Genomic DNA, 20,208 nt, shown 5'->3' on the forward strand with positions numbered 1-20,208 from the left:
AGGTTTTTGGATATATTTAAAATACAGCTGCATTCACAGCAAGAAGCTATGCTACACCAAAGAAAACACATTGCATTTGTAGCCTTCATAAATCAAAGTGACTGAATAAAATTATTTGAAATACAGCTCCTTCCAGACCAGAGGCTATTAAAATTGTGTGCCTTTTTTTTTTTTTTTTTAAATCTGGAGAGACTGGGAGGAGAAGACTTTATAGAGTTCTCCCCCCTTTCCATTTGGGCAGGAAAAAATTGCCTCTCTGATTTAAGCAGGAAAAAAATTGTGTTGATGTTTCCTAAGAAATCAGAACAGGATTATTTTTAAGTGTTTTCATTAATTATGTGGTAACCTGCATTCTTTGGGTGGTGAATAAAAGAGTAAAAGCATTTATTTCCCATAGAAACAATTGCCTGTCAAACAAAGCATAAAAAGACAAAAGGCAGAAACACTGTTTCAGCTTGAATGCCTTAATGTCACCATTTGTCATGCAGCACTTCCTCAGAAAACCCTGAAGTACAGTTAACTCTGCTCCTCTTTACACCGTGCACTTTCTCCGTTGGTACAGGATTAAAATGTGCCCGGCCTGACGATGAAACAGCAGAGCCATCGCACATTGTTATGCAACTCACTGTCTGCAAGGGTGGCTCGTAGCTCCTTCTTTATTCAGCAAGTGCCAAGTGCATGTTTAATCAATGTCACAGCTCACCACAGTGTGCAACTAAAGCCACTGTCATTCCTCTCTTCAGATTTGCCTGGCTGAGTTATGCAATGCTCCGAAGAATACCTTGGAATTCTTTCCAGAGGCTCTGAATGCAGGTGTGTGACAGCGTTCACACTACTGCCAGCAAAGCAGACCTCTTTTCATCCTTTTTCAGGCTGGACTAAAATTACATAGTGTGACTGCACGTAGTTCGCTGCATTTGGAATTACAGCATGTCAACGTGAGAAAGCCTCTTCAGACGGCTGCCACAAAGAGTAAATCAAAGGCTGGGTGTCTCTGAAGTCTTAATAAATAACTAAGTATAACTGAATAAAACCAGGAGCTGTTTGTATTTTTTTTTAAGACAAAACAGAACAGCCTGCATTTCGTTGCTCTGCATCAGCTAAGGAAAAAACCCCTCAATTTTAATGAGAATTAGTCAACAGTGAGGATCATTATGAGAAACAGCTTTACGGTTTTTTCGACTACACTTGCTTTAGTGGATTACTGAGAAAGAACACCAGTCATTTGGAAGATTCTGCAACGTTATTATCCCTACCGATAAACTTCTTCATCAAGAAACTGTTTGTGCTCCTATCTGGTCTGTCTGGGAGAGGAGAGCAGCCCCTTCATGAAGATAAAAGCTTGGCTTGCCACTGAATCGACAAGTAAGAAGCATGTCTGATGACATTTTATTCCTGATGCAATGTAGGGTAAGAAATATCTTTTTTTTTTAACCTTCCTGTAAGATAAGCTCTGAGCTGATGACATTAATTAGACTTACAGCAGAAATATGTTTATCTCTAATGATTAAAAGCATTTGCCAAGAGAGAAAGATGCTATTGCACTATAAAATGACTGTATATCTTCTGTAAATTGGAGTGAACTGAACTACTAGAAATCCCCATCAAATTTCTGATCAATAAAGCTAAAACAGCATAGCAGATTACATACAAGATCAACATCCCAGTCACCAATGAATATAATTTTACAGGGAATATGTTTCTAGAGGATATTTGACTGTAAATTAAGAGTGCAAGAGCAGCTAAGTAATAGAAACGACCTGTCAACCTCACTTCTGCAACCAAAAAAAGATAACAAATCATATATGGATCTGTAAATGTCTACTTGAATTCTCATATTGCATAGAATGTCGCTACTATAAAAGTACTACCATCCTGTGGCATACTGCAATAATCAGCATATACAACAACCACCTCTATATTTGAAGAGACAGACATTTTCTGTTAAGTGTTTACTGTTGCATAGATGTCCAAAAGCTGATCTATTAAACATGAAAAAGGGTAAGATTTCACTTGCAATTACCTACTTGGGGCTCACTGGTGAAAAACAACTGTGATACTGTATTAAGAAGGCATATTTTCCATGTTTGAAAACAGCAGGCATGAGTATTTTCAACTGTTTTTGTTATGTGGCAGTTAAATATTTAAGAAAAGCTGAAAATGCATATAACCTCCCCAGGCATTTCAGACTGGGGATTTGACAATGCTCACATACCTGCTTTCACCAGTTTCATCTTTTATAAGGAAACAAATTAGCTGGCTAAAGATAAATTTTAAATGTCTTTTGTAATAAGGCATATTAAACTGGCTTGAAGCACTGAGCTATTTTTCACTCCTTTCAAATCTGTACCTACAGAACATATATTTTTAACATGGACATGTTCATACAAAAAGAAAGCAAAAGACAAATACAACTCAATAAACACAGCATTAAGAAATGTTGTATGAAGAACTAAAGAATTGGTTTAGAAAATATCAAAGCTTGCATGTTTGTCAGACCAGATTTACCATTTGCTTTCTTTTTTCTAGCTAGCTGCCAGAATACTGGTGAAGGTATTTGCAGGAAAAATGGGGACCTCTGCCATCACAACACTGGAAGATGTAAAAAGGCAAGAGGAGAAAGAGGAAAAAGAAGAATCTATTTTAGCACTGCTTGGGATTATTGGAACTGTGCTCAATTTATTTGTTATTGTTTTTGTGTACATCTACACTACACTTTGATGACATTTTTGAAAATCAATTGTACAGCACAAAGTGCAAAGACCTGCAATGGTAAGGATGATTTCTAAATTTAAAGCAAAAAACCCACCATTCTCTGAAAAGAGTGTCAAAAACATTCCAGAGTGAAGTGTCTGGCTAAGGGTGCTGCATCAATGACTGCAAAGTGCACCTAAGAGCCCAGCTAGGGTGCTAAATTACGTAAATGAAGGCAGACCAAATACAACCTCTCGTTGGTAACAGATGAAATCTGAATAGCAGGATCAGAGACGGTGCTGCTTTATTGCCAGCAAATATTCAAGACAGAAATCTAGGCAAACACTGAAAATAATCAGAACATAGAAAGGGACAAACTAAACATATAACTAACTATAAGCAAGTCCCATGCTTTCTATGGTTTCGTGCAGTATGTCTCTTCATAGCTGAGACCAGAAAACAGGCAAAAGGGTATTTTATTTTTAGTCCACCATAATTTAGGCTTATAATTTACACTAATGTATAATAAGTGTGGAAACAGGAACACTGTTATACTAGAAGTTGTAATATTATAAATAAAATTTTAACTATTGACTATATTCTGCAGCATTTTTGTTAGTCTTGTGAAAAGCTGAAAGAGGTTAGATTTTCTTGCCTTTACTAAATTTGTATTTAAAATCATCATGCTATACTGACAATGTGCTTTTCTAATTAAAAATACTTTAAAGTGGTGTGAAAAAATAAACAGTAATTTCAGTACTTCTTTTAAGACATATTAATAATTCCAATGCCACACTAATACATATTCTCTCAATGAAAATAATCTAAAAATTACATTTTCTATATCACCATTTTTAGAATGTGTTTAACAGAAGCCAAATACATGTTTTCACCCTGATGCTTTTTTTTCAAGTAAAACATACCATGCAAGGAGTCGCAGTGTTGCATGGAAAACAGGTTTAACCTTTGTCCAGAAGACTGTACTCTCCCTTTCCGGACCAGGTCCTGAAGAAATTTTTCCTTTTTGCGCTGTCTATGATTGAGGCCCAAAATTGCAACTCTTAAGCATACTTCACAGAACATACCATTTGGCTACTGAAATTAGTGGAACTAATTCCACATATGTAATTAAATCTACATATGCCTTTAAACTAGATCCAAAGCTGCAGACAGTCTGAGACCATAGAAGTTTTTGTATACATGAATGTATCTCACACGTACCTTATAACGAAAATTACTTTTGAGAACTTAGGATTAAAAACTCATTAAACAAATAACATGAAAAAAGTAGAAATAAACTTATTTTAATAAATACTTTTCTTACTATTACCTCTGCCAAAGAGGAACAACAGAGCAGCTGCATTTCTGAATTATCGGCTCCATTTCTTCTAGGCTACAAAACTACATCCTCTATGTCCATAAAATGACATGTGAAGAAATACACCCCTTATATAGGTGAGAGTTTATTAGCATATAGAATTTGGTAATTGCTAAACCAACTGAGCCTTTGGAAGTCACTTTAAAACCAGTGCATGCATAGAATAAAGTCAGGGACCTAGAAGAGGATGAATTTGGAAATGGTATTTCAGTCAATTGAAGAAACACACTGTAACACTGATTTATGGACAAATGAGGTGGACGATGGTATGTCCTGGTTTTGCAACTCTGAGACAATACTGGCTCAACTAGAAGAAATGATGAACAGAGCTGAGGCTGCACTGGAAGGAAGCACATGCAGACAAAAAAAATTATTTACTAGCCACAGTCTTCAGCAAGTCTCTATTAAATGTATACTTCTTTTCAGTATATGAAGCACTAAAGCATTCTGTAAAACTAAGCTACATTCTAGAGGAATTATGCAGGTTACTGATGTTTATTTAAGACTACAGAACAGATATTACCATTATTAATTTTTTCAATGTACTTCTTATATGTACATACTTATGGATACTATTGCATTTAATCTCATAATACCAGGATATTTAAGATGGGTCTCTGAAATGAAAGATTACAAGAACCTGAAAAGTGAAATTCAGGTAGAAATTACTGCTGTTTATTTTGATCTTGAAATTATTTAAAACTTGTCAATTCTGTGAAATAAATAAACAGTCTTATTTCGTATCATTTCACTGCATAGCTCTTTTCTCGAAAACATTATTCAACTATCATATTAGAATTACAGTAAAATACTGCACCTTTTTTTTCCTGTAAGTTCTTCAAAAAAGACAAAAGGCAATCCCAAAATTATAACCAAATGTAGCAAAGGGTCAGCATGATTCTTTTACCAATGAATGAGCTCATTAACATTAATGAGGGCTAAGGAGAATCTTTAATTTCAGTAATTACATGCTGTCTATCTAAACTGCCACAGTACTTCTGATTTCATTTATAGCAAAGGCTTTGACCCTTAGAGGGAAGTCACAGGGTAACATTATCATTAGATTGCCTCAGCATACAAGTCACGTTTTGTTTTAAAACAGCAATCTGATATTCTTTCTCAACAGGTAATACCTGCGGGCTATACTCATGTGGACTTTAGTCTAATTTTAGTTAAATGAGCTCTAATAAACAGCTTTAGTACTTATACATTTAATCCAACATATGCTTAAAAATTTCACCAACAAGAAACAGCTTAATAGCAAGACCTCTCATTATATACAGCAAAAAGTCAACAGTCTAGGGAAATGTGGAGTTGCATGATGTTTCAACCTTTACACTGCAGCAGTACCATCACACCTTTAGTGATGGATGAATAAGGAGCTCACTGTACCTGCCTCAGAGTATTCAACTTACTCAGTTCAGTGGGACAGGATTACTTGCCAGAAAATAAAACACCACCATGTAATGCCTTGGGAATAAGTGTGGTTGCTAGAAAGGAAATGCTCCATCCTCAGCAGACCTGCTAGAGTAGTTCATGGTCTGAGGCCTGAACAATATGACTTCAATGGACTCAACTCACAAAGGTACATCAAAAGAGGCAGAAAAAAGAATGCAGTACATTCACTTTCAACAGATTTGTCCACAGTACTTACTAGATAAAATTCACAGTGAGGTATTTGGAAGCAGGATAAAGCTGCACAACATTAATGAATCCATAAGTCCATGATGTGGTAGTACTTGGTAAAATATGAAAGGTGCATTGGAAGCAAATAACAGACTCTCATCAAGTAGAAGATGCTGGTCAGTAAAGACAATCCTTTTAGCAAAGCCCTCCCACAGAAATGCATCATCTCTTCTCAGCAGTCAAACCTAGGGAAGACTAAGCTCATATAACACTGCAAGCTATGCTGACCATCATCACATGATGTCTTTGTCCACCAAAGAAGGAAAGGTGCCTAAGAAAGGAGCATGCAAGAAAACCCCAGCTAAAATTACAGTATTAACTGCTTCCTGTAAGCCTGGAAATTCAAACAAGGAGAATTCAAGCAGAATTCTGCAACTTGCTATGAGGTCTGTTTTCCAAGGAAAATGTGATAATAAGCCTCTCTTGATATTTGGCTTTAAACAAGTCCAAGTCACCTCACGGTTTACTAGATACTAGTTTAAGTACAAACAGTACAAAATGGTATTTTTTGCCATGAAGAGACTACCTAATATTGTGATATTGACAAATCTCAACTTCATTTGGTTGCTTATTGTTCAACGCTATTAAAAAATAGACAGTTCCTGCCCTGCTCTAAAAGTCATTTGATTTTCCTTCTTGTTTCCCAATTCCTTTCCACTGCCTTGTCTCTACAAATTTTGTTAGATACAAAGACTGTTATGAATACTGCTTTCTTCTCTCCTATTTGCAAACACTAGCTTGTATTAGTTTTCATAAATCTATCAGTCAAATAACTCTTTACTTTTTACTTGTATCAGAAAAATCTAGACATTCAAGACAGCCATGTATGGTCACACGTTTGCTGGGAACCTCTTGTTGTACAGTACCAATTTTATTGCTGTGCATTTTGTTGAAGAAGAGAAGTGTTCACATATTTGAAAGAGTCCCTAAATTCTTTCAAATGAAACATGCTGTATACAAGACAATAGTGAAAAAATTTTTACATGGCAGTTTTTGGTGTGAAATGTGCATATATGTGCGTTAATGAAGACATGCTAGATGTTTCATGACACAAAAGTTAAAAACTACATCAATTTTACAAACGTAAATATGAGTTAAGTCTTAGGAACAAACATAGGTATAATAAAAAATTTCGCCGTGTTGCTAAAATAAACTTTTTTCATTTACAAAATGAAAAATAATGAAAGCCATAGTGATGCCATAACAAGAACTGAAAGAAACACCAAAAAAAAGACCAAGAAATGTTGTGGATTACAGCAGCTATTGCCCCTTGTGATGAGAGCTATCTTGCATACTAAGGAAAGTTCTTCAAAGACAGATAAACCTTCCTTCTCTACAAGAAAAAAGCAATTATAGAAATTAATTGGTCAGTTCACAATTTTCAAGGACTTCACAATCACCTCACTTTGATGCAGATGAAGCTGCAGAACATATCAGAGCAATCTGGTTTGTACTGATCTGGTTCAAGGTGAGGTTTCTAAAAGATTAAATGTTATGTGAGCAGTGCTTGTCTGATCAATATTCCTTTTATCTAGAACTATATAGATAACAATCTAGTCCATGTATGTTTTGGGCAAATTAAGGATACCAAAATAACCTTAAGCAACAAAAAACCTAGATAGATTTTCAACTCTGAATTACACATGCCAATCTGCGAAAAGAGCTTTGCAAGCTGGATGTGCCAGACCTGTAGCTAATTGAATATGTGTATGCAAAACACAAAATACAGAATAACAATAACAACAAAACACCAATACCAGAATACTTACTGTCTTATATTACCACAGAGTTAGCAGCCTACCGGGCAATGCAAGCAAAGAGCATGTCTGCAGCTTCACTGCACATATTTCTTTATCAAAACCTTTCCCCTCCTTAATTTTATGTGTATGGTAGATACACATAGATATGTGAAGATTATTCACATCAACATTGTTGTAATTCTTGGTCATCCAACAATTACAATGAACCCTAAAATCTGGCAGAATACCCTCAGCATAACAGTAACCTTCAGCTGGTCCCACAAGTACCCATTTAAATCTGACAAAGTTACCGAGCTGCTGAAAATTGCTAATTTCTGTCACCATTGTGCTGGGCACAGCTTGTTCCTGCTTGGGTGCCAGAACCCAGGAACATTCTGTTAGCATTCTATATGCAGTACCCTAATTTCTCAGTCCAGCATGTTACAGAAAGAATGAAGTTACCTGCTTCTTCCACGTAGAAGTACATTTTGACAGCAGAAGCTGCACCAGCCTAAGAATTGGAATCCTATACACAAGTGCATTACCTTAATGCTATTCCCTTTCCTACACTCCCAAGGCTCCTGTTCAGCCCTGCTAGACAAGAGACAGCTATTCAAGATAGATGAATTTGCAATTAGATAAAGCTCTATCAGGAAAGACTCAAATCTGTTCTACTACATTGCATTGGTCTTCAAGATTTTAAAAAATAAAAAGAAAATAGTAGTAATAATAAAAAAGTTAGATCTATATTTGAAATGTTTGAACTATAAACACATTAAGTGAATTTTTCAGTCCTACAAGCACTGTACCAGAGCCTAACATAGTTTCAGAGCTTCTCAACCTGCCTGTCTTGTGTTAGCTGTCTCCTGACACTCAGTGTCAGTGACACCAATACCCCAGCATCACGTGCAACTTGCCTTCATTAATGTGAAAATTATCTGTCTGCCTTTCACTTCAACAGTAATTACTGTACTGGAATTATGCCTTGAACTAAGACAAAGTGTTTTCAGGGATTCCTTCCCAACTAAATGAATCTGGCTCAAATACTAAGAGAAGACATTTTTTCCAGAAGTCATCCTGTTTGCACATTTCTCTTTCATACTGCTATCCTACTGTGCTTCCAAAGACGAGCTTGACTGATGCAAGCCTGCAGAGTTATTATTTTTTAAATTTGGGAAAACACTATTAATTATAGTGTTATATACACTTTTGAACAAGTACAGCAGGAAATGTTCATATTGCTTGGATCAATCAAAGCATAACAACCCTCAGATTTTTCAAGTTCTAAATTTCAATAGAAATAACCCCTTTCTTTGTGAATTTGCAATTGGAAGAGCAGTTTTAATTTTTTTCTACAAAAAGCAAGGTTTTGCTGTGCTTTAATACGGTTTGACTGCTATATTGCTCGCTCTTTCCTCATTGTTAATACACAGACACACGCCCTGCCAACCACAAACAACAGTTCTGCAGGGGAAAACATACCTAAAATGAACATGTCTCACTGAAACTTTGCCTTTTCTTTATACTTTGGGAGAACAAAGGGTCCTTGAAAGCCACACTAGTCTGAACTTCTTGCCACCAGCCACATATCTCATCTCCTTCTATCAGTATCTGACTGTTCTCTCCCAGTTAAAGGTGACTTACATAGACAGACACATTCTTCTATGGAAATAGCAAAAAGCAATTTCAGCAGCTGTGATTCATCTGTAACTCAGGACCAACTGCTTCATCCTTTAGATAACATGGCATTTTTGCCAGCCTTTCAATGACTCTTCCTTTTCCTCAACAAAGAAAAGTTTATGAGTATCTGTTGGAGACATTGCTTTACTCTTTTACTTTATCATTTCCTTGATTGTTTTACATTGAATTTTCAATTGCAATAATAAGCTTGGTCTATCATTGATTCATTTTCCTCATTGCAATATGTGCAAAACAGAATCAACAAACTCATTGCAAAATTACCATGAGGTGTCAAACTGCAGACTAGTAAGTCAAAGACCTTCCTTTTTTATTTTTACTAGAAGACGTCAGCAGACTTTTTGAACTATTTCCACTCTATCACACAAGATTATGTAATGCCCTAGAGTTAGTACAAATTAGAAGAGCCACATTCTTGTTTTAGTCCCAAGTAGCTTTGCAAATACCTCAGACAGGGATGATTTCTCTTTTACCTCTAACATAAAATATATGCTGTAATTCAGGGAGCTATAACATTGTTTCATGAATTCACATCACCACACCCTCCAAGTGGCATCCAAAGAACTGCAATAATGTGACAAAGACATTTATCAGTTGCTCCAAAAATAGGGCAGGCAAAATAAGCTCCAAAACCAAATTACTCAGATTTGGAACAACTCCTCCACATACTTAAGGAATAAATCTGTCTTCATAAACAAAGTAACTTAATAAAAATCCAACCTAAGGCTCATCTTCATACTAAAGCCTGTCATCTAGTGAGAACATAAATCACATACCCAGTCTGCTCATTTTGTCATTAGTTCTGCACAGGCATTTGCGTAATTCATACTGCTTCACACCACCTTGTAAAACGGAAATGGTTTCCCCAGCAAGGTAAAACATACCAGATGAAAACTATCAAAGCATTTCTGTTTTAAAATCATGAGCAGAAATTTGATGAAATCACAGAAATAATTTGCTTTAAAAAAATCAACAATTTAATTATTCCCATGTATTTGAAATATTTTGCAATTCTGGTAAGAGGCTTATTTTCATATTTCCTAAAGAAAAGAAGCTTCAATTGAAGAAGAATTGCCCTACTGTGCACAACATTCACCAAATTCAGGCATATATTTCATCAATTTTCTTTAAAATTAACATTTTTCTTCACAGTAAGTTCCATAGACTTGTATAAAGTACTCCCTGTGTATCTTCTGTAGAAGAACTAACATGTAAACTTCTCAGAAGAAAACACAATTTTCCTGTTAGTTTCAACAGCTGAAGAACTAAACTTCAAATTTAAAGAAATATTGCAACAAATGCGAGCACTTGAACAAGATTCTGATGATTCTATTTTATTTTGTTTTCTAAGGCTCAAGTGAATGTTCAATCAGTAAAATTTTAAATTGGCAAGTGTACTGAAACTACCAGGAACCACCTGTTGTTTCTACAAAAACTGATCTGATAGAAGTTTAGCCAGCTTTGATTCTGAAGGCGGCAAGGACACATTACCTGAGTCGTTGCGGAGGTACGATGACATTGCTGGGATGAGACAAGACTGACTGAGCAGCTCTAGGAGAACAGATGGAAGAGCGCTGCTGTTTTGGCCTCTCCCCTCGTGGCTTGTTTGAGACTCTTCATTTGATGTGCTCCCTGCAGGATTTATGTAACTGGCAAGAACCTAAAATACACAAAAATTTTTAATCACAATTGATTTATTTCACTCAAAAGAACTCTGACTTTCCTTAAGATAGATGCCCTAACACTCCACTAACTGTTTTTTGAATTCAGTTCTGGTTTTTATTTCAGCAGGCCCAAAGATGTCTCAGAATAATTTCTACATTGTTATTAGATTATTCAAACTTTGGCTAATGATAAAATTAAATAACGATTATAATTCTGAATTATTTCAGGAGATAAATTAATATGAATTTTGACAAACCTGCTGGAGTTACTCAAAGCAAGAGTTTGCCAGCTCAGACAACTGAGACCTGCAGCTGATCAGTCCCTTTCACTTTAGAACACCAAGTACACTAACTAGCAGTAGGACTTCCTTTTTTTCAGCTGCAAATGCTTCAAATATTTTTGTAACTTCTTTTGGGATGGGACTTCAGGGTTAACAGATGAAACAGTAAGTTATGGTGAGCACAACAGTTACCTGAAGGAACTCATGAGCATGGCTCTGAGAAAACAAAGAGCAGCCTTCCCCTTGACAGTGGTGGGAATGGTGTCCCAGCTGCAGACCTGGCTGTCCCAAGGGCAGCTGTGGCTGAGTTCACAGGCCCTGACTGTATGTTGTAGATGTAAGCATTTCCATGGGTCTGATTTGTGCAGCTGTACTCTCAAGTAAGTAACTTTGAGGCCTGACAGACTGCAGTGCTTGAAGTCCCAGGGATTCAATTCACCTTTTCAGTCTTTTTTCTTTCATTCTCCCTCTTTGTTCTAACCTCCTTACCCATGGTATTTTGCTGCAGCATCTTATTAATATGCCATAAAACAAAATTTCTCTAAACCTTTCTAGAGCAGGGACTATCTGCTGTACAACTGACTGACATGTTCAGCAAAATGCTACTTCCTTCAACTGCTGAGTGCCCTAAGCAAATGCCTCCTTACTTCATGACTTACCACATTTATAGCTAAACCTCTCCCTGGCAGAATACAGAATACTGCCTGGAAGTTTCGCTGAGAGTAATTCAGGTGATTTTCCTCTTTCTTGAATAGAAAAATGCTTTCAGATTTTATTTATTGTAATTTTGCAAGAGAAATGATGATTGTGCCATGCAGTTTATAGTGACTAAAATAACTGAGCATAAAATGGTATCTTCATCAGGGCATGGGCATTTTCAAAATTTCACCTCCTTGCTCTAGCCCCAGCAAGTTAGCTAATGCTTTTGAACTGAGGGTTCTGTGAATTAGACTTTTGATGACTAGATACAATCTCATATTCTCTACACTGATCCAAGATAACAGGGATTGGTTGGAATTCATAATGGACTGAAAAGCCCAATGCATCCCTTATGCAGGATCTTCTCCTTAGGTACTTGGAAGACATCAGGGTTTTACAAAGATCTAGATGTTTTTGGAGAACTACTACTGTCATGTAATTGACCTACAAGAGATTTTCTAGTATGTATGAGTGACAAGGGAAATGCACTGGAACACCTCCTCGCTCACTTTCTCTTCAGAACTCACACCCAGGTCTTCAATGCTGCAGCCTAGTGACATCTGAAAACAGCCTTGCTCAAAATATGATCTATACAATTTTCCATTAAGACAGTTGTTTGCAAATAGTTGTTTCCCAAAATATTGTAATTACTGTTTGACTGACAAAACCCAGCTTTACTGTCCATGCTTTAAGTGCCTCTCATTAACCAAAATTTCATAATTGCACACCTGTAGAAGGCAAGTCACATGCTCTTCTTCTAGTCTTTGCTTAGTCAAAGCTTGTTCAACATCCCATCCTGAAGCTGTAGAGCCTGTTCCAAAGCCTGTACCCTTAGCCCAGTACAACTGCTGCTCTTCTGTTGATGCAGTATTGTGTGTACTTGACACCTGTGGCTAAGCAAAAAAAAAAAAAGAAAAAAAGAGAAAATCACAATTATTTCATGATTTCATCTTAGTGGTGCTATCTTTAAAAAGCCTTTGTTATGCAAACAAATGTAATCCCAGTTTATTAACTTTATAAAGATATCAGGATCCAGTGAAATTAAAAGCTTTCCAAAGGAAGGACAGCAACATATATGGAGTTCTAGTAAAGGTCAGCAGTAAACTGTTGAAAGTGGTTCTTCAATTTGACCACTACAGTAAGCCTTTTGTTATTTTCTTTAAGATACTGTCACGGCTTTAATGATTTGAGGTATGAAAATGCTGCTTAATCAGTATCATTCTAAACATCACAGCTCTGTATTTATTGCCTTTTAGAACTTAGTCAAGTCTAAAAACATAATGAGATGAAGGGGATGGGAGTGGAAATGTTATCAAAAGAATGCGACTGAAACATTAAGATGCTCAAGTATTTGTTGATTTTGATTACATGCTCCAAAATAGCAAGAGGAGTAAGTTACATGTATAGCTCTGACACATGATCTCTGAGTCAATAAAATACACACCACCTCCTCTCTAGGTAAGAGCAAGGAAGTTACTCATCCTTAAAATTTTCTGAGAGCACATTTTTCCAACAGTGCTTGTACAGCTTTTAGCAATGGTCTGCCTCAGTGATTTTAGTAATGCAACTCAAATATTACACTGCTTAGCCCTCATGAAGCACTGCAGTATTTACACTAATCTTTTCATTTTAGCAGGTCTTTGGTGAAAAGAATGCAGAAAAATCTCTGATAAGCATTTTTTTAATTGATGTTTTCCTATTTACAAATTTAGCACTGCTACTTTTATTACTCAGTGACAATTAGCTGGAAACCACATCATGCAATATTTGTTTTATGGATCTGAAAAATTTCATTTTCTGTTCACATATTCTTCAGTGACTTTGTTAAAGATTGCTTATGAAAGAAAGAAGTGATGTATGAACAGATTGCAATGGTAAAAGAAATTATAACCTGTGAAGTATCATACTGACAGTAGTCTGTAATCATCTTTTAACTTTTACACTGGGAATGTAATGTGTCTTGGTGATGAAACAGCTGTGTGGTTATTTTCATGTAGACATTACTCATTACATCACTCATGAACGTGCTGTGCCTTTAACACTCGAGAGGACTGTCATGAGCACTGAATTAAAGCACTTAAGGGAGAGCCTGGCCCCAGAAATACAAGCCTCAGTGCAGGCCTGATGGATCTCTAGTTTCAAGTTACCATCTATCACTTGCTGGATATGAATTACGAGAAAACAAGCTATTTAAGGGGTCATGGTAGCACTGAAGCAGAAATAAGAATTAATGGTTGCCCTTTCCCTCCAAACATGCAAAAATGCTAAGGTGTTAATGTGTCAGCAGCCTGATACCCCATTAGAAATAGAATCTCTCAGCTTCCCCTTGAATCTGATTAGCCATTAAGGTGAATTATGCTCAGGCACAGCTTCATCTCTTGCTTGCTCAACCCTTCATCAGTATCAGAGCTGCTAAAATATGGACAGCCCTATATTTTGCAGGTAGTAATCCATATTCAGCCACCAGGAACTGTTTCATGCAAGCCTCTACCAAAACAATGCTGAAGAGGGCAAGTATTAATGGTTTTTTTAAACACTTTTACAGACAATTGATACGTTATGCAGAAATGGTAACTTACAGTCCTAAAACCAAAATCAGAATATACATATTCTGAATAGTGGTTGGTATAACACAGGAAATGCCTTGAAAAAAGTCAAATTTTGGAGATTAATTTGGGATCTTGAATATTATGGAAAATTTTTAGATCTCACTTAAATATCAGTACAAAGATTGTAACAAAAATCACTGCATTAATTCATTAATTTTCACAATTCATTTATATTTGTGAAGCGTCTGAAGGGAAATAGTTGGTAACTGGGAGTTTAGATGATTAATGCTAAATAAGGTAATCAGGTCATACTAGGTAATGGGTGTTAAAGAACCATTCATTGAGCATTATGCCTCTCCTGCCCTGAAGAAGAAGGTCCTGTGAAGGAAACCGATTACACCTGAATGCCTCAAGACAAGCCTTTTTTCTCTGCTTTCATGAAAAGCCTATTTTCATGATTACCATGTTTATTTGCAACATGCAGGGACAATTACCTAATCAAGAACTTCACAATTATTTTTGAAGTCTGCAAAAATTAACCGACAATGAAAGCAGTGAGATTATTTTCTTTTTTTAATTAAAACTCTTAGTACTTCTGGGTGGTACAGACTGAGCTGGTAACCTTACCTCTGCCTGGTTGGGACTTGAGTTGGGCACTCTTGGTGCGTGGTGGCTCAGGGCAGACAGACAAGCCAGGATAAGATGGATGGCCCCGATCTCCAGCGCCATCCGCCTCAGCAGCACTCCATCGTCAGTCGTCAGCGGGGTCGTGCTGAACAAACTGCGCAACACGTGGAAGGGCAGAGTTGGGAGCACGTTTGCTGAAGGAGACTGCAGGATATGACCTAGGTTGGAGAAGAAAAAGATCAAACCCACATTTTCTTTCAATATTTCAATATAGCCCATTAATCTCTGCAATATACACAACTATAAACATATAGAAATCTACTAAAGACTTCAGCATTCACATACAGTAAAGCTATCTGATACTATGTTTCTCTTCAAATTAAAATTTCATTATGAATATAGTATAGAAGAAAGAGTATTTCTTGATTTTATTCATAGATTTAGTCAAGAACCAAATTTTAAAAATCTGATTTGCCATTTCCAGGGAGAAAACTGGTTCGGACTCATTTTTTTAGATATATATATTTTTAGTCTTTCCAAATACAGCAAGGTAAAGAGTGCATGTGATCAGCTAATAGCAGCTCAGCTGACAAGCAGCAGTAGTTTATCATATGTTGGATTCTTTTTAGTATTCATGTGCCCTAAGTGTGAATTAATGCACTGACATAAACCAAGTTTCTATTGAAGTTGAATACATGATGAAATACTAATATAATTTTAATTGGATGAGTTGCATCTATGAATTTTGTGCTACAATTACTTAAAATTTTTAACCCCTTTGCCTTATGAGCAAAAATTTTCTTTTAAAAGCCACATTTCAAATAATGGACTGACCTATTAATGCAGCACACTCAGATATGGGAAACTCTCAATTTTTTTCCTGTATTTAACAATACATTTCACATTCCTTCTCAGTGCGTACACAGACAATTGACAACTGGAGTTGCTTCAAACAGTGAAAGTACTTTAAAATAGCCAACTCTGTCCAGAAGTTTGCTTTCCATTTTAAATATCTTATTTTCTCCCTCATTCTTAAGAGTTTATCAGCTGTATCATCATCCAAAGATTTAAACAAATATGTCTGTATTTGTGTGTAGATGTATCTACACACACACACACGTACACACACGTGTTAATTCCTATCTATCTGATCTTTGCAAACGTAGTAACAAGAAGGAATCAAAAATCCTCTGACTGGGATCTCCATAAATAAAATCAAAAACTTCTGGAAAATAAGCCCATCTGATAGAATTCTATAAGTGCAGGCACAGCCAAATCAAAAAAGAGAAAATCTAAATATCTGCACATTATTTATCTTTGCAGACAACTCTATCCATGTTTTAATCTATAAGCCATAAATTCATAATTGCAGCTCTTCATATTATGCAAGAAAGTAATGAGATTCTACATGTGTGAAAAGCTGTGTTTCAAACAAAAAAAGAAGATATTAACGGTTTATACAGAAAACTGATGTGGATTACTGCTTACAACTGAACCCACATTTTGTAGAGTTGAATTTAGACATTTGGCTTATGGAAAAGAGAAACAGGCTGTTTAGTCCAGCTAAAACAAAGGCTACAAGGGAATGTAATTCCTGTCAACAAATACATAGGAGAAAGAAGAGCTATTGGCCACAAACTGCATATGAATAAATACAGGCAGAAAATTAAAGCAGCCCCTACTCATCAAGAAAATTATGTTCTGGAATGGTATTCCAGTAGCAGTAGTGGCTGCACACACACAAAAAATTGAAAGCAACCCAAATTCTGAATGTCTCTTTATTAAAAAAAAAAAAAAAAGAAAAGAAAAAAGGATATAAAAATTGCCTGCAGTGGTAAGGACTGGGAGTATGCTAGCAACTGCATATAGTTCTTAAGTTATTTAACACTCAAATTAGTTGGGTGTAAGCAGCTAGATTGAATTTTTACTGCCCAGTTTATTCTCGTGTACTGTCCTGCACCTAAATACCAGAGAAATAAAAAGATAAGCAGAAGGGAGGGTAAACAAGATTCTTGGTTTTCCAAGTGGTCTTATGAGTTTCCATGCTGCATGCCACTCTATATAATGCTAAATAGAGACTAACTTCTGCAGAAAAATCAGCACTCTTTTCAAAGTCATAATCACAGAATCACGCAGGTTGGAAAAGACCCTTGAGATCATAAAGTTCAGCTGTAAACCTGACACTGCTCAGGTACACCACTACACAAAACGCAGTGAAAGGAAATGCCTTAAATGTACGAAAACACGCTCTTTCTTCCATTTTTTTAAAATAGTAAGAAACACAAATATTAGAACTACATGTAGAATTCCAGGCTCATTTGCAAAGACACTGCAAAAAACAAATTTTTTCCTGGATTGTGTTGATTCTTTGAAGAATATCCCATTTCTCCCTCTGAACTCATAGCGTCAAGGTAGAGCTTCTGTTTAGGCAATTTAATCACCATAATCTCTATATCTTACTCTCCTTTTCTAGAACAATATTATTCAGTGGTTTACTGTACATCTGTTGTAGCTTTGGTCTTATCCATATTATTCTGCATTTGGTTGCAGAATTATAGGATAATTGCTCAATTTGTTGAGCATTTCCAGCTCATTCTATTATCATTCTGTCTGAATGCAGTCATCTTGACAGTGTCATTGTAGGTTTTATCAGTGCTTATTTTACAATTACTCTGACATGAGAACCCTTGAATACTGATGATTGTGATGAAACTTTGCCAGACAGAATTTAATAGAGACAACAGTTTTTCAAAGATGCCTGCAGCACACTTCTGCACAAACCAATTCTGATAAACTTCCATTCTGATATGACTTCCCAATATAAGCAATACAGTGCAAATAAATTTAAGTAAAATGATCTGCGGTCTACAAAGAAAGGTAATAATTACAGCACATACTTCCTTCACCATCATCTGTAACTCCCAACACCAATCTCAACAGACACTGAGCATGTTTCCGTTCTTTTAGCAGCACCTCAGCATAGCCCGGGAGACGGAGAAATAAACCAAAGGCAGCCAAAGAATGTGCAGGTATGGGAGACATAGTCTGGACTGTTGATTTGATCGGTGGAGGTTCTGCAGCAATTGTTTCTGGTGCTTCATACACCAATTCCCCTGATTGTTCAATGGTAACCCATTCAAACTGATCGCTGTCCTTCTGTTTTTCCTGTGTGGCCGATGTAACCACTGGAGTGCTCACCTTAACCAACAGAGAAACAAAGAAATTTGGCAGTCATTCAGTTAAACGCCTTAAAAAATTCCATTATAGTAAGGATCCAAAAGACATGCAATCTAATGTAGGAGGACAATAAGGAAGTTATATGAAATACGGTACCATTTGAAGATACAGGGACCATGCTAAATGGCTGAAAAGGGCATTCTTGTTGCATTTTCAATACAGTGCTAGAAAGCCATGCCTACACAAGCAAGCAAACATATTTTGCCAATTTAAAATCCTCAGTGAATGTGTGTTACTTAAACATAGAGGCATAAGAAACACAATTACTCTGAAGTAAATAAAATGATTAATTTATGTACCATACTGTTAAATAAGAAATGGCCCTTATATTTTTAACATTAAACACTGTGAATGTAAATATTTAATTTTTAATTACATATTGCAAAAAGAAGAAGAATTAATCATAATGCCTTTAAAAATTAAGAATTATTTCACGTATCTTAGCAGTTTTATAGCAACTCATGATCCTTCTGAGCTTTTGATTGATTTGGCAGGCTTTATTACTATTGTACTCTTAACAGAAGTCTGTTTTATGACTAGTGGACTGTGCAGTCAAACATTATGATGGGAATCAGAGTTTAAGGAGGTAGGAGCTGTATGGTGCCCCAAGACACAATCAAACAATATAAATGAAATTATGACACTGAGGTCCCTCTTATAATTAAATGTCACAGAGGTTTCAGGCTTTCATGCTATCTAGATGAACAGATTTGATAATATTTAGAATTTTAGTACTTATCACCAGACTGATCTAAACTGGAAAAGATCAACATGAAAAGCCTTTACAGAAATTATCCAGAATACCAAATTCCTAATTTAAAGTCAAAGCCATGTTTTATGGCATTGAATCCAATTATCTTCACATTAAGAGAATCAGAAGTACCACTGACTTGGAGAAATATAAAAGTAAAATTAAATTAAATTAAAAGTGTCTGGAGAAATAATCAGACTTCACTCAGAATAGTCTGTTTGGTATTACTGCATATAATTTTTTTTATGGTTCACAGAATTCTTCTTCAGTATTTGAATATAAACATACATCTCAAGCTAAGAAATTGTGAAAAGACAGTAAGTTCCCAAGACTATAGAAAAAGAAGGAAAAAAAAAGAATGAAATTTCTCATGGTCATAAGTTACCTTTCATGGGTTGCAAAATTCCATAGATCAGTTTTCTTCAATATAGAGTATGCATTATCCCTCTTGGAATCCATGATACAGTAACTGTTTATGTAAACACTTTTCCTTAAATTGTAATTTTTGATCTGCATTGGTACTAGACCTGGAAGGCCTTTGTAAAACTATTTACAAAGGATTCATACAAACTATCCAGTCTCACTACAGGGTTCCTCTGGGTTGCCATGATTTTACAGTCAGGGTATTGAATAGCACCCTTAATTCATGATTAATTCAGTTTCAAAGGGAGTAAATATTTTATTCCTGTTAGGAGCATCAGCCAAAAGCTTCAAATATATAGTTAAATAGAATCTGAAAAATTCACAGGTTATTTTTTCCCTTTTTAGCAATGTGTACTAAGAACAAGCCGAAGTAGTAATTCCACACTAATGCCACTATTGACACTTATGAAGTGCCTATCAGTGCATCCAGAGGGTATACATTATTATATAATTAATTATATAATATAAATATTATATTATATCTTAATATAAATATAACAAACATAATACTGTTATTTAGAATAATAAAATTACATCATCTGCTTTGAGAACTGAATTTCACTAAACCATAAAAATATCTATGAGGGTACATTTGCATGAACAATTAAGTGATAAGCAAGTATGCCTTTATAGTACATCAGAAACTTTATTTTACTGCATCCTCCAAGATATTTTAGTGATAACAGAGGCAGCTTGCCCTGGTCCCACAAGGACACGGCTACTCAGACAGTCTTTGACATGGACAGGGAAGTACATGTACAGCTGGGCAGGACTGTGGAGTT

General features: G+C 35.9%; 1 protein-coding gene across 3 annotated transcripts in view; it reads right to left on the minus strand.

The window, feature by feature from the left end:
* Positions 1 to 20,208, minus strand: part of BIRC6 (baculoviral IAP repeat containing 6) — a 175,370-nt gene that overhangs the window by 40,667 nt on the left and 114,495 nt on the right. For all 3 annotated transcript variants that reach the window (XM_086878080.1, XM_086878079.1, XM_086878081.1), the window contains 4 exons: positions 17,913 to 18,213; positions 15,016 to 15,233; positions 12,568 to 12,732; positions 10,687 to 10,855 (listed from right to left, as the gene is read on the minus strand). In XM_086878080.1, the coding sequence (XP_086734206.1) occupies positions 10,687 to 10,855; positions 12,568 to 12,732; positions 15,016 to 15,233; positions 17,913 to 18,213 (853 nt within the window). The remainder of the gene's footprint in view (positions 1 to 10,686; positions 10,856 to 12,567; positions 12,733 to 15,015; positions 15,234 to 17,912; positions 18,214 to 20,208) is intronic.

This window comes from Cyanistes caeruleus, chromosome 2 (genome assembly GCF_971803275.1).
Source record: "Cyanistes caeruleus chromosome 2, bCyaCae1.hap1.1, whole genome shotgun sequence".
Taxonomy (NCBI): domain Eukaryota; kingdom Metazoa; phylum Chordata; class Aves; order Passeriformes; family Paridae; genus Cyanistes; species Cyanistes caeruleus.